The 13,949-nt window shown below is 62.4% G+C and overlaps 1 protein-coding gene across 6 annotated transcripts; it reads right to left on the minus strand.

The window, feature by feature from the left end:
* Positions 1-477: 477 nt before the first annotated feature.
* DPEP1 (dipeptidase 1) lies at positions 478-10,323 on the minus strand. 6 transcript variants are annotated; one of them, XM_081031914.1, is made up of 11 exons: positions 10,079-10,323; positions 6,307-6,484; positions 3,068-3,200; positions 2,701-2,833; positions 2,457-2,607; positions 2,224-2,293; positions 1,690-1,866; positions 1,518-1,602; positions 1,364-1,439; positions 988-1,123; positions 478-905 (listed from the first exon to the last, which is right to left on the minus strand). In XM_081031914.1, the coding sequence occupies exons 2-11, from the start codon at positions 6,408-6,410 to the stop codon at positions 738-740; spliced, it is 1,233 nt and encodes a 410-aa protein (XP_080888040.1). In that variant the 5' UTR covers positions 6,411-6,484; positions 10,079-10,323; the 3' UTR covers positions 478-737. The 6 variants fall into 6 exon arrangements, with proteins under 6 accessions (XP_080888040.1, XP_080888041.1, XP_080888038.1 ...); XM_081031915.1 differs by lacking the exon at positions 10,079-10,323 and adding an exon at positions 9,844-9,895; XM_081031916.1 differs by lacking the exon at positions 10,079-10,323 and adding an exon at positions 9,844-9,893 and having other exon boundaries at positions 534-934; positions 1,042-1,123.
* Between the last annotated feature and the right edge of the window lie 3,626 nt (positions 10,324-13,949).

A 13,949-nucleotide genomic window follows, 5' to 3' on the forward strand; every position in this document is an offset into this window, starting at 1 on the left:
AGGGGCAGAATTCTTAGGGGGCCTGGAAAGGGGGCTGCAGTGATGTGCTGAGTCCCACCCTGGGTCTCACCCACCAGCCCTTTCATCTCAAGACACATCACCGAATGTCCAGAGGGGGTGCTGTGCCTGCCTGCTCCATGAAGCCCTCTTGCCCTGCCGGTCTGCGTGCTCATGTGGGAGGAGACTGCAGGAATGGGCCCCACAGAGCCCTCCCTGTTCCAAAGCTGGGTGTGTGTGTAGGTGTGCGTGTGCAGGTGTGTACAGGTGTCACGATCTGTGGGTGTGAAGGTGTACATGTCTGTACACACGTGTACACCTGTGGGGGTGGTGCTGGAGCCTGGACCACGTGATTTTGAAGGCCCTCCCACGATATCCATGCCAAGCCTGTTTCAGACCCGGAGCCCTTTCTGGCACCGCCCTCCCTAGACCCAGGACTCCTGTCCAGATGTCCAGCCAGGTCCACTTCTCACACTTTGTACTGGGTGCTCAGGAGCCCCCTTGAGGGCCAGGATGCCGATGACACACCCTCAGGACTCAAAGGCGTCACTGTCTTTATTGAGGGTCACGGGGCCTGTAGCTGACCTCCCACAGGGTGCTGTCCAGGTGAGCCCATGTGCCTGCTCATAATGGGCCAGCACTTGTGCAGGGTGGGGCAGTGTTCCTGGAGTCTTGGCTGCTCTGATGGCCACAGTCTCCCCCAGGCTCCAGGAGCCCGAGGGGTTTTGGTCCCCAGCGTGTCACAGAAGACACAGGCTGAGGAGGAGGGGAGCGAGGGAGGCCAGCAGAGCCCCTGGCTGCTGGCGGAGGCTGGGGGCCTCTGAGTAGCCGTACTTTGTCCTGCAGGAAGTCTCCAGCTTGCTCAGTGGGATGGGCTCCTCCTCAGGACTCTGTGTGTGATTGCTCGCCTGGGGACAGATACAGGTTGGCTGCCTGCCTGCGGGGGGTCGGGGGGGTCAGAAGGGGAGGTGAGCGCAGCAGCCCCCTCACCTGCTCCACGGCCTCAAAGACCCTCAGCAGGTTGGCAGCCAGGGCGCCCCTGACCTCCGCCTCCGTCCACTGCCTCCTGAGCAGCTCAGCGACCAGGTCTGGGTACTTGGACACGTCCTCGAGCCCCGAGGGGAGCCTGAGATGAGGGCACAGAGAAACGGGCTCTGCAGCCCATGGGTTGGAGGCCCAGGGGCTGTCCACCTCCCCAAAAGCCACTGATCTGCCCACACCCCCCGTCCTGAGGCACTGGGGGTCCGGTGGAGTGGCCTTCTGAGCGACACACTCGGTACACACCTCCCTCCTCCAGCCCTCATAACACGTCGCGGGGTCCTGGCTCCCCCAGCGCGTCTGCACCGCCGTCCCCTGCGGCCCTCACCTTGAAACACCGTCGAAGTCCCCACCAAAGCCCACGGCTCCGGCTCCCGCCACCGCCTTGATGTGGTCCAGGTGGTCTGGTTGGGGAGGCAACAGGTGTGGGCCCTGCGACAGGCCCTCCCCGCTCAGCCGCTGGGCTGCTCACGGCCACCTACCCGCGACTTGGGACAGGGTGGCGTCCGGTTTGCAGGAAACATAGTCATTGTAGAAGTTCACCATCACCAGGCTGCCTGTCCGGTTCTGCTCGGGGAGGAGGGTGGCGCTGTGGGTCCCGGAGGGAGCAAGGCGCCCAGGAGCGCGGGGCGGCGGGCAGAGCGGGCCACTCACCACCAGCCGCAGCACGTCGTCGGGCACGTTGCGCCGGTGCGCGCAGAGCGCGTAGGCCGAGGAGTGGCTGAAGATGACGGGGGCCTTGGACAGCCGCAGAACGGCCTTCATGGTGGCCAAGGACACGTGGGCCAAGTCCACGATGACACCCAGCCGGTTCATCTCCCTCACCACACTCTGAGGGGACACGGGGCTCAGGGGCCAGGAGAGCCCAGCCCGGGGGCACGGAGCGTGACGGCTGGCACCCTGGGCCCTGCGGGCTGCCCTGTGCGCTGCCCTGTGCACACTTGTGTCCCGAGGCCTTCCGGGGTTCACTGCAGCCCCCGCCCAGAGGTCTGGGCTTGGGGGGAGGGCACTTGGGCGAGGGCCTCTTGCTGGGCAGTGGCCAGAAAGTTGGGGCCATGCTAATGACCAGTGGGTCCCACCGTGGGGCCACCCCTGCGAGCTCCATTTTGCAGGTGAGGAAACAGGTCCTGGGAGTTGAGACACTGTCCTCTGAGGGTTACCGTGGTCCTGGCCCCGCCCCCCACTCACCTGCCCAAAGGACGACAGGCCTTGGCTCTGGGCCACATCATCCCCTGTGTCCACCAGCCAGTTGTCGGCCCTGGGAGAGGAGAGCAGGCAGCAGGGGTCAGAGTGGTCATCCCCCCACTGGGGACGCACCAGGAGAGTAGGGTGCCGGACCCTCAGGGCTCTGCCTGAGCCCCTCACCTCCCCCGCCACCACCAGGGCCTTGGCCAGGCCTGGGCCTCCCTGAGGTCACTCACCAGGGCGTGTTGCAGCTGTGCGTGAGGGTGAGGTACCGCATGCCCAGGTGGTAGAGTGCCCGCAGGACGCCCAGGCTGCTGTCGATGGAGTGGCCGCCCTCCACACCCACCAGACTGGCCACCTTCCCCTCCTGGAAGGCTTGTCGGATGCCTATGAGCAGAGCCCGGCCAGGCGGTGAGCACCTGGGCCCAGGGGCTGCTTAGCTCATCTGCTGGGGCAGGGCCAGCGGGGTGCGGGACCCACCTTGGCTGTCGGTGACACACATGAAGGTCTCAGGGTACATCTGGCACATGCGATGGATGACGTCTATCTGCTCCAGCGTCCTCCTCACGGCATCTTTGTTCTGGGTGTTGCAGGGTATGTACGCAGACCAGAACTGGGGCCGTAAGGATAGGAGCTAGGACCTGGGGCCCCAGGCCCTGACCCCTGCATGCCCTCCCATCTTGGAAGTCGTCCCCACAGCCTGGGTGGCTATTGGAGTCATCGCCAATGACCTGTAGCCCCAAGGGGATGGGGTACACCGCCACCAGGGAGGAGCTGCACCTGAGCCAGGACCCAGGGGAGAAGGATGGACCCCGACATAGGAGAGTGCAGGGCTGGCAGACTGTACCTGGCCCCCCACAAACCCAGCCTTCAGCTTGGGGATGCTGGTTTTCGTGTGGGCCAGACTGGTCAGGTTGGCCCTCTGATCCTGAAGCCGATTGTTGAACTGGGTCAGCAGCTGCCAGGGCAGGTCGTTGTGCCTGGGGGAGCCGGGAGGAGGGTCAGAGCAGGTCAGGAGGGCCACGTGGACCTGGGCCCACAGACTCCCTCCCTGGCCTCTGTCCACTTCCTGTGCATGTGTAGAAGCAGCTCGGGCCCTGGGCTGATGAGAAATGCATGGTCTCAGGCCCAGGTAGACCCACCAGTTGGAATCTGAGCTTTAACCAGTCAATGCGCACACATGCACACAGGCACACACACGCACACACATGCACACGTATGCACACACATGCATGCGCACACATGCACACACATGCACACATACGCACGCGTATGCACAAACGTGCACACATGCACGCACACACATGCACACAGGCCCACACATGCACACATACGCACACGTATGCACACACACGCACACATATGCACGCACACACAGGCACATGCACACAGATGGGACATCTCAGCAGGCACTCTCTGGGTCAGTCCCTAATCTGATGACAAAGGGGCTGTGGATGGCCTGGGCCTGGAGGGGGTTTGTCCTGGGAATGCCTGGGGACTACGGGTGCCAACCCCAGCCATGCCACCCCTGTCTTTCTGACCTGCATCTCAGACCCCAGAAGCCGTCCCTGATCTCTGGGAAGGGAGGTGTTCTGTGAATTGTGAGATGTGATTGACATGACAGGGATTGGGCTGGGGGTTAGGACACCTTTGCTGCCTGAGTGATAGCCAGTGGGTGAGCTCCAGGGGGACAAGGTCACCGTGTCACTACAGGGGTGGGCGCTGTCCCTGGGGCAGGGCTGAGCAGGGCCCCTGGAAGGGACTTGACACCTTTGCCCGAGGACCCCCAGCCTGTCTAGCAAATCCAGCCCCACCTTTCAGCTGCCACCCAGGGCCCCTCCAGGAGGGAGGAGTACTTGCTCTTCCTTCCTCCCTTCCTGGAACCCAAAGTGGGGGACAGAGGCCCCTCAGCCCTGGGGTCAACGCCGCTGTCCTGCAGTCTGCCGGGTCTCCCTTCCTTATCTGAGTGTCCTCGGTGGTGACAGCCTCCCTACTCAAGGGGAGAGGCGAATGTCCAAGGGCTGGCAAGTGCTGAGCACAAACACAACAGCTGTTGTGGGAGCCACTGCTGCTTGCCTGTTCCCCCTTCTCCCCCTTCTCCTTGGTAGCACCTCCCCCTTTTTTAGCCATTGGAAATAAAGACACTTCCTGCCCCTTTATAGCTGTGTGTGGCCGTGTGACTACGTCCACCCTGTGGCAGCTTCCTAAGGCTGTCTTTGACAGACAGCTGTTGCTCATCCTTTGCCCTTTCTATATCCCTTCCTCATTCCTGCTAGGTGGCATGCTGATGTGATGGCTGGAGCTGGTGCAGCCACTTTAAACCATGAGGTGGCTGTGGGAATGGGGACCACAGAGTTCCTGGCACTATGAACACCGTGCCAGGACGCCCTCTGCATGTCTTTGTTACTGAAGCTACTTAGTTGGGTCTCTTACCTAAAAGGGTAACCAATACTAACTGACCCGTTGTGGGTTTGCATTCCGTCAGCCTAGTCTTCGCTTCCTCGCTCTTTGGACAATCGCAGCTCCCTGAGGATTTCCGACTGCCTGGGCTCTTTGAACCGTCTTGCTGCTCACGTGGTCCTCTGGACAGCCCCAACACCTGAACTCGGACCCCTTCTTTGTGCCCAGATGCCTGAGCCCCCAGAATGAGGAGCAGCTGCCCTGGCTCCCACTGCCGGCCCCCTGAGCATGTGTATGGAGACCATGAAGCACCCTTGGAAGCAGAGAGGACGACGGGGGACAGAGGGTCCAGGTGCGCCCTGCCCCCTTCCCCATCCTCCCCCAACCCCTGCAGCTCCCTGTTTTTTCTGCTTTCCTTGAAGAGCTTTTTGTCCAACAAAAATAGTGATGACTACATACATATGAGCCTGACTGCACCCAGCACGCACAGAGCTCTCCTTAGAACCCCAACCCCGAGAGCACCGTGTGTGCCAGCGCCATTCCCAGGCAGAGCTCTCCTTAGAACCCCAACCCCGAGAGCACCGTGTGTGCCAGCGCCATTCCCAGGCAGAGCTCTCCTTAGTACCCCAACCCCGAGAGCACCGTGTGTGCCAGCGCCATTCCCAGGCAGAGCTCTCCTTAGTACCCCAACCCCGAGAGCACCGTGTGTGCCAGCGCCATTCCCAGGCAGAGCTCTCCTTAGAACCCCAACCCCGAGAGCACCGTGTGTGCCAGCGCCATTCCCAGGCAGAGCTCTCCTTAGTACCCCAACCCCGAGAGCACCGTGTGTGCCAGCGCCATTCCCAGGCAGGTGCACACAGGCTCCACACGGGTCCTGGAAGGCCCAAGAGTGGACAGTGTGAGGTGAGGCCTGGCTGCAGCAACGAGGACTGTGGGCGGCAGGGAGGGCCCCGGGAGCTGCCCGGGAGCCTTGGGCAGGGTCCCTGAGCCGGAAGGAGAGAGGGGTTTATGTCTCCAAGACCCACTCTGTCAGGGCTGGAGACTCAGCAGCTCACAAGGTGCCCAGTATAGGGTGGAATAGCATTCAGTGCAGATGCTTTGGGACATGGAGGAGACAGGCATTACCAGGTTGGCTGAGACCTCAGAGAAGGAGCGACAAGGTGTCACCTGGGTCTTGGCTGGAAGTTGGGGCCTTGAAGTGTGAGACACCCCCAAGCATTGCAGTGAGGTCAAGCTGACCATGCCGCTGATGGGTCACACCCAGGTGCATACAGGGGGGTGGACATGGGAAAGTGTCTCTAGGAGGAGGGCCGAGAGGGGCCTCAGGGGCCTGTGCCAGATGCCACCTCATCTGCAGCTTCCACTGTGCAAATGCTGTGGCTGCTGGAAGGTCTGACCATGGCCAGGCCCCCAACCTCCCCCAGCCCCAGCTACCACTGTGAGCTGGGGTCTGGCCCCTGGGTACGGGTGGGGCCAGGTTGTGGAGCACCCTGGGGGCTCTGGCATGTGCCTCCTCCCAGCTGCATTCCCTACAGACCCCGCAAAGAACCGCAGCCCGTGTTACAGTTGGAGAACCTGCGTCCAGGCAGAGACAGGCCAGCGCCTGCCTCAGCTTAGGGGCATTTGCTCCTACATCCCCCCAGCCCCGGCCCTGGCCCAGGCCCTGCCCCTCAAGTGGCCGCTTACCCATCAATGACAGGTGTGCTCCGCATAATTCTCTCGGCCTCCTCCCGGAACTGGTCTGCAGTGCAGACGGCCACCAGGGGCAAGAGCCACCAGCTGGTCCACATGACACAGTCCCCAGGAGCTTGCTTCTGCTGCTGCTACCGGCCTGGCTGACCTGTGCACCAGAGGACGAGCTGGGCTGGAGAGGGAACGCAGAGGCCTTTGCTCAGAAGACTGCTGTCAGAAGCTGCCCATTTATCAGCCGTCAGCACATTCCCGGCGAGGGTGGGTAGGAGGAAGTCCGAGGTCCAGGGCTGGGCGTTGCTGTCTGGGCCAGGCGGAGGGCTAGTAAGAGGCCGTCGGCCCCGGGAGGCGCCAGGCGGAGGGCTAGTAAGAGGCCGTCGGCCCCGGGAGGCGCCAGGCGGAGGGCTAGTAAGAGACCGTCGGCCCCGGGAGGCGCCAGGCGGAGGGCTAGTAAGAGGCCGTCGGCCCCGGGAGGCGCCAGGCGGAGGGCTAGTAAGAGGCCGTCGGCCCGGGGAGGCGCCAGGGTTCAGAGGAAGGATGAGGCTCAGAGGTGGCCAGCTCAGCCTCCCTCGGGACGGAATCTGCCTGAGGTCTGCAAACAAGAACTGAAAGTTGTTCAGAAGCTGCTCCATACACCTCCCCAGAGCTGGGGGTCTGCAGCCAGGTTCCTGGCCTCACTGGGACCCATGTTCCCACTACAGGCTTCTGACCGAGCAGGCTGGACTTTGGGGCTTGGGTCAGAAACCTGGGGTGCCAGCGTTCCCATGGAGCTGGGGTCCTTATCCGGCTGGGCCCCACACGCCAGGCAGGCTCTGGGGTCTGAGAGCCTGACACCGGGTTGCAGATACCCGGCTTCCTGATGCCTGGCTTCCCTGCCCACCTCCCTTAGCCCTAACAGGCTTGGGCTGCGTCCACTCAGCTCCCAGCCTGCATACGGGCATAGCCCTTGCACCTGTGCAATGTCAGGTGGCACTGGCTGGACGAGCGTGGGGAGAGCAAAGCCCCGCCTTCAGGTACCAGTTTCAAAGTGGGGCTGCCAGAACCTCAGTCATCGCAGCAGTTAGTACTTTAATGCAATATTTGAAAAAGTAAAACTGCGCAGATGAACAAATTACACAACTTTTAAATAAAGGGCTAGTACTCTGAGAGTCTTTTTGCCCCCGGCTCCCACACTGCACCCCACGGCTATGGTCTCACCGGCACATTCACAGTGGCTGGATGGTTCTCCAAGTTGCTCATAGGACAGCATTTCTGGGAGCTAAGCTGGGGTCGTGACCATGTGTCCTTAGGTGCTACCTGGAGAGGGCTCACGGCCACTAAGCCACACCATGTGGGGGGCGCAGAGCACCCTGTTTAGACATGACAGAAATCCAGCTGGGGATGGTGGGCTGACACGGTCAGAGCAGGGCCCAGTGCAGCTGGGAGCCCTGTGTGCTCGCCTCATGTCATTTCTCTTGGACTCGTACCCTGTGGGGTGGCCAGGTGAGTGCCCAGTGGGCTGGTCCCATGTCTCAGCCTCAGTGTGTAAAACGGAAGCCACTGGGGTCCTGCTGCACAACGGCCCCCCCAGCCCACAGGGCAGCGCCCGGCCCCGGGGTCGCTCGCCCGCCTTTCTGTCGCCTCCCCTTTCTGTGCACAGCTCCCCACTCTGTGCTCTGCTCTGCGGGTCCCAGTCACTTCCAGCTCCAAGTCTCCCGCCTCTTCGGCTTCTGGCTGTCACGTGTCCCCAGCAGTGGCACATGAGGACTAAACCTCTGAGTGCACGAGTGTCTGCGTGTCCTTGCTCAGCCCTTGTGGCTGACCAGCAGTAGAGCCGGACGCTCACGCCTGGGCTGCAGGCCGGTCCCCTCGGCTCTGGAGGGCCCAGTGGTCTGGTGTCGCGTGGTGTGTGCCGAGTCCAGACTTGCTCTGAGTCCCACTTCCTTGTTGGTGACACAGGTGTGACCACACCAGCCGCAGGCTCTGTACCTTCTTGGGGATGAGCCTCGGCTTCAAGCTCCATTTGTCAGGTGGCCGGCTCAGCCAAAGGGTCCTGTGCCTCTGTCCAGGGCCACGTCCCCGAGCTCCTCCTGCGTCCTGCCTGGCACTGCTGCCCCTCAGGCTGGATGCCCAGGGTCAGCCGGGGTTTCTCTCCTGCTGACGTTTCCTTCCGCTTTATTCTATGCGCTAGGAGGGGAGAGGTGGCCTCCGCCTGTCTCCCGGTTCTTGCTCCTCACACTTCCTTTTGGGAATTCTGTATTTCATGTCTCTGGAGTGGTTTCTGGTGTTGCCCTGCCCTTGGCACCAGTTCTTTTACAGAAACGATGTCAGTTAGGCGTTTTTTGTCTTCTGCTGACCGGACAGCCCGTCTCCCCAACTCACTTTTTTTTACCCCCTTCTTCCGCCTCCCCCGGCATCCGGTTCAAGCCGTTGTCTCTCAGTCTAGTTGTGTAGGTCACAGCTCCCTGGGCCATGCTGGTGTTATGAGCCTTGCGCTCCCCCTGGCTGAGGCAGTCGGTCGCCAGTCGTCAGTTGGCCGCTCACAGCAGCTCATGGCAGCTGCCGGCCACTCACGCTGGCCACCAGCCACTCATGGCTACACACGGCAGCTCCCGGCAGCTCACAAGGAGCTCCGGCTGAGAGCAGCTGTTGTTCACAATCTTAGCTGTAGAGGGCACAGCTCACCGGCCCATGTGGGAATCGAACCAGTGACCTCGGCGCTCCAACCACCTGAGCCACCAGGCCAGCCCCTGACTCACTTTTCTTTGTTCATTTATCTGGACCTTTGGCGTTTGGTCCTCAACCACCTGGAGACCTCTATCACCTGGGTTCAGTGTTTGGGGTCCCGCAGTGACGGCATGGATGGCTAGCTGTGTGTGGCAGCCCCCACCTCAGCCTCTGTGGAGAAGGAGCAAAGGGCCGAACTTGGACAGACAGATGGTGCCTGATGTCAGAGGACAACATGAGCCCGACATCCGATCTTGGTGCTGTTTCCAATGCCCGTTTCCTCACCTGTCACATCACTGTGTGGGGCACTCACCTTTCACCCTCAGGGGAGCAGTCGGGAGGGGCTAGCGCCTTGGCAGCCCTGGGTTCGGCTGCGGTAAGCTGAGTTTCCTGCAGGTGGCCACAGGAGCCCCTCTCACTCCACCTGTGCTCTTGGCAGTATGACGCTGAGCTCTCTATCCACAGGCGGTGGCAGGTATGACCTCTGTGCATCTGGCTCTGGCTCCTGAAACGTCCCCTGGGAACCTGGCAACGCTGTTCTTCCCAACAGCCCTGCTAGGCCCCAGCAGACGGGGGCCTTCAGGTGACCCAGCCCCGCCTTCGGCTCTTCCAGCTGAGCCCTAGACCCTGATGAATTTGCAGCTGACAGACTGGTGGCTTCTCCATGTCCCTCCTGGGGTCGTACCCCATCCCCCAGTCTCCCCAGAATGGCTGCCTGCCTTGTGGCCCCATTTGCACAGCGGGGGGTCCCTCCCTCAGGGACTGCCGGAGAGGAGGTGGCTCCACCTTATGTCCCTGCCTCTCCCACCCCAGAAGCCACCGGCTTACCCTCTGCCAGAAACAGCGCCCCTCGCTCTGTCTGCCTCGCTCCGTCTCCCTCCCTCCATCACCCAAGAGCCAGGACTCCAGCCTGCTGGGCCCTCCCCTCTCTGGCCCTGTGCCCCCGTCCAAACTCAGAGGTCTCCCTAGGCACACAGCAGGTGCCCACTAGCCAAGTGGCCCCCCCAGTGCTGGGATGGTCACAGTGCCAGGCCCTCAGCCCATCCGGCCCCCCAAGACTTACCAAGAGCAGGAAGGGGTGCTGAGTGCCGGCGAAACCTGCCTCAGGGCTGCTCTGCTCTCAGGTCACGATGCTTGGGGGTTTGTTGCTGTTTTTCTCAAATTCCATCCCTCCCCTGAATTTTCCAGCTTCCCTTGCACAAAAGAAAACCACCTCTTAAAAAAATGTCCCCCGGGGCCTTCGCAGTGCCCCGTCACCGAAGGCAGAGGCAGGATAGGGGCTAATGCCCCACACATGTCAGCTGGCTCGAGTTCTTTCAGACGCAAATGAGGCCTCAATGGGCATGCGTGTGCTTGGCCCTTCTGGGTCCGGGCCACACAGGACTGGACAAGCTGTGCTGGGGACAAGGAATTGGGGTCCCCCAGGCAGCGACATGGGGGCTGTCTCAGGCCAGCTGCTGGCATCAGGTGCGAGGACTGAGTTAGGAGATGGGAGGAGGGGGCTATGTGCTGGGGCCCCCACCGCACCCGACAGCTGTCAGCCTAAGGCTACAGGGGTTCCAAGCAGGTATTTTTTTCTAGTGCCCTGCCCCCTGCCCACCACCCTCATTCCCGATCTCGGAACGTGTTGCCTGCAGCCTGGCCCAGGCGCTGGGGGCTCTGGTGTCCATGCATGCAATGGAGGTGGGGGCCGTTCTCCCCACATTCCCAGCTATGAAGGATCAAGAGCGGTCATGGATCGGAATGTCCGCTGGCAGAGCCACAGGGACTTTCGAAATCCAGGGAAGGTCTGCGTGGGGACTTGGCCCAGCTTGGGGCTGACCTCACCAAGTGCTTCCAGAAGTTGGGGTGCGGGGCACACCTTGGTGGGCTCTGGTGGGCAGCAGGCTGTCCTGTTCCCACCCGGGGTCCCAGCCGCCCAGTGGGGTCACTGCGGGGACGCACAGCCCGCCACGCCGCAGGCCCAGCCTCTGCCCAGTCTCAGCAGGGGAGAGGTCCCAGTCGGAATGCTGCCACGAGGGGTTCAGAAGCCTGATGTGGGGGGTGGGGACACAATGATGTTCAGAGCTCAGGGGGTCTGGAGTGAGAGATGGGGCTGCAATGGAGGAGGGGATCCAGGCAGAGCTGTGGGGGCCGCCCACTGTGACCGGGAGCAAATCAGCTCCCTAACCCTCTGCCCGGGCAGGGCCAGCTGGGAACAGAGCATGGAGCCAAGACCCAGGAAGCAGCTGAGTCAGGGCCATGATCCCAGAGGCCAGAGGAGGGGCTGCATGGCCCCTGGGCGTCCCATCCTGAGCCCTCGTTTAGCGCTGGTCTGCTTCAAGGGCTCGTGCCCCACCCCCACCTGGGGGCCAGGACTCCTGATGGGATCCAGGACAAGGGGCCCGGCAGGTTGCAGGGGGACCTGCCTCATCTGTGTGGCCCTAGGGGAAAGAAAGTCCCCGAGAGAAAACACTGAGTGAGGTTAAGGGAGGGACCGGATGGCCAGCTTAATGAGGACGCCTCCATGGTGGGCAGTGTCCACCAGCCCCAGGTGTCGGGCCCCCTCGGCGAGGCTTCCAGAGGAGCTCACAGCCGCCAGGAGGTGGCATCTGCATTCTTTCTGTGGCTGAGGGGCCCTGGGTTCCCCAGATTGTCACATGCGAGTTCTGTGCCTGTAGGGAAAGGCAGGAAGGAAACGGCCCCAGTGTGGCAGCCAGGCCTGACGGGGGCCACCAGGATGGGGCTGGTGTGGCTCAGGTCGGTTGGCAGGGCCGGCTTCCTGGGCGAGGCCCCGGGAAGTCTCCCTGTGGCGTAAAGCTCTGCTGCGCAGGCTTGGAATTCTGGCCTTTACCTTTGGCGTGTTTTGTAGGGACGTCTGGTGGGGTAGCACACACCCCGTGCCCTCCACCCCCTTCCCTGGGTTCCTCGCTGTCTGGTCTACTGCCTTGCGGGAGCCCCCCTTGTCCAACTCCCGCCGTCCTCAGCGTCCAGACCAGACCTGGCGCGCAGTGTGTGTGGACAGACAGCCCGCCGGGCGTCCCCACGTGAACTTTGGTCGTTGGACTTGGACACATCTGAGCGTAAATTCTGAGAGTCCCTTGTGTCCTGTCGGGGGGCCGCCTTGGCCCAGGGGCTCTGAGATCTGGGGCGTCACGGCTCCATCCGCAGATTTCTCTGCTGAGAGCCCCCTGCTGTCCTGGGGCGCTGCCCTGCATGTACAGCCCCTTATTTAGCTCAGAGACAGGGATTCTGGTCATGACCTCAGAAGCCTGGCCAGCTGCCCACACGGGGCACCAAAGTCGCTGGGCCAAGCAGGGGCCTCCCACTGCAGCCAGCCCTGTCCTCTGGAGTGTAGAGTGGGGACACTCTGGATTTGAAGGACACACACGTGTGAAAATGCTCCGGGACTCTTGAGGGCTGGGTGGGAGCCTCAGTGTCCTGTCTGTGAAATGGGCCAAGAGCTTGAGACTCGGCTTGAGGCTGGTGGACACTCGGGCTGAGGCCAGGAGCTCGGGGTCGGTCCCCCTCGGGGCTGCTTGTCCTCCTCAGACCCGCATCCCATCCCCAGGTGGCCTCCGGTGACCCTGTGGCTCTTCTCCCCCCATGGATGTCCCCACGGCTGCCCTCTGGTGGCTGGCCAGGTTCCTGGGGGGGGTGACCACGGAGGTCACTTACTTCCCTGTGGGGCCAGCACTCTGCAGACTCTGATCGTCCCGAGAGCTGCCCAGGAGCTCTTAGCCTGGACACTGAGGCACAGATTGTGCCCCCGGCTACAGGCTTCCAGAGGTTCCAGTAGCATGGCAACCACTGCTACTCTTTTTATGTTGTTGAAACACCCAGGACAGTGGGAGAAGGGGGCCCAAGGCCTCCTTGCCGTGTTCCTTGAGGAGCCTGGGTGACCTTGGTTCCACCCTAGGAGACCTCTCCGACCTGCCTCTGCTGACCCCACCCCAGTGTCACAACCTGGACAGAGGGGACTCTCCTGGCCCCGCACCTGCCCCCTCAGTCCCGAGTGGTTGCAGATACACCAGGACTCACCAGGAAATCTGTCCTTTGATGGACAGCAGACAGGCCCGGAGAGGACACGTATGGGGCACAGGGCACCCCTCCCATTTGGACCCCAAACTGCCTCCTTCCTGCTGCTGGACACAGGCCAACAACACTTCTCCTGGGAAAACGGCTGCATAAGTGATGGGACCCCCACGTCCCCCACCGACACAAGCTAGCACGGGAGCTGCATCCAGGCGGAGGGTCGCGGAGCTGTGGGAGGGCATTCTCAGGGGCCTCGCAGGTGCGGCCCGCGGCCTGAGGACAGAGGGGCTCTTGATTCAAAGACGGTGCCAGGAGGGGCACTGAGCCAGGACACATTGCTCCCCACCTGTGAGGGGGTGGCCCACAGCCCCTCACCACCCGGAATCCCATGTTTCCTGGTCCTCATCTATGGGTGGTGTGGCTCAGCCTGGATTCTCAGGTCATCTCCCCTCAGGACAGCACCTCCCTGGGCGGCAGCACCCCGAGCCCTGGCCCACTGACCCCCAGCCCACTCACCGTGGCCTCGCGATGCACTTGTCCCCAGCCAGGCACGCCTGGCCTGGGCAGGCTCTTCACCAACCTCACAGCTGCACCGGCCCCACCCCAGCCGCCTATCCCCGGGAGGTGAAAATGCCCCGTTTCAGCCTGCAGAAGCCCTGTGTTCTCTGACTGTGGGGAAAGAGGGGCTGCAGATGAAAAGGAGTGGGTCGAGGGGAAGGGGCTGAGGAAGGAAGGGGCGGGTGGGCTGTCTTGCCCCGGAAGCCCTCTTTTCCGCTCAGCATCCTGCCCGTCTCCCAGGGCCCTGTGCTGATGGGGCTCCCAGCCTTGTGTGTCTGTGTGTCTCTCTGTCTGTCTCTGTGTGTGTGGCGTTGGGCCTGGTACTTCCATCGGCCTCTGCCCCAGGCTTACACGGGTCTAGG

Source organism: Rhinolophus hipposideros, assembly GCF_964194185.1.
Source record: "Rhinolophus hipposideros genome assembly, chromosome: 21".
NCBI lineage: Eukaryota > Metazoa > Chordata > Mammalia > Chiroptera > Rhinolophidae > Rhinolophus > Rhinolophus hipposideros.

Excerpts from the sequence above, each read along its gene's own strand:
- DPEP1 (XM_081031912.1), bottom strand. The coding sequence starts at position 6,410 with ATGTGGACCAGCTGGTGGCTCTTGCCCCTGGTGGCCGTCTGCACTGCA. Across the intron at positions 1,603-1,689 it reads ACGACGTGCTGCGGCTGGTG|AACCGGACAGGCAGCCTGGT; the intron begins GTGAGTGGCCCG and ends CTCCCCGAGCAG. Across the intron at positions 1,124-1,363 it reads GACTTCGACGGTGTTTCAAG|GCTCCCCTCGGGGCTCGAGG; the intron begins GTGAGGGCCGCA and ends CCCTCATCTCAG.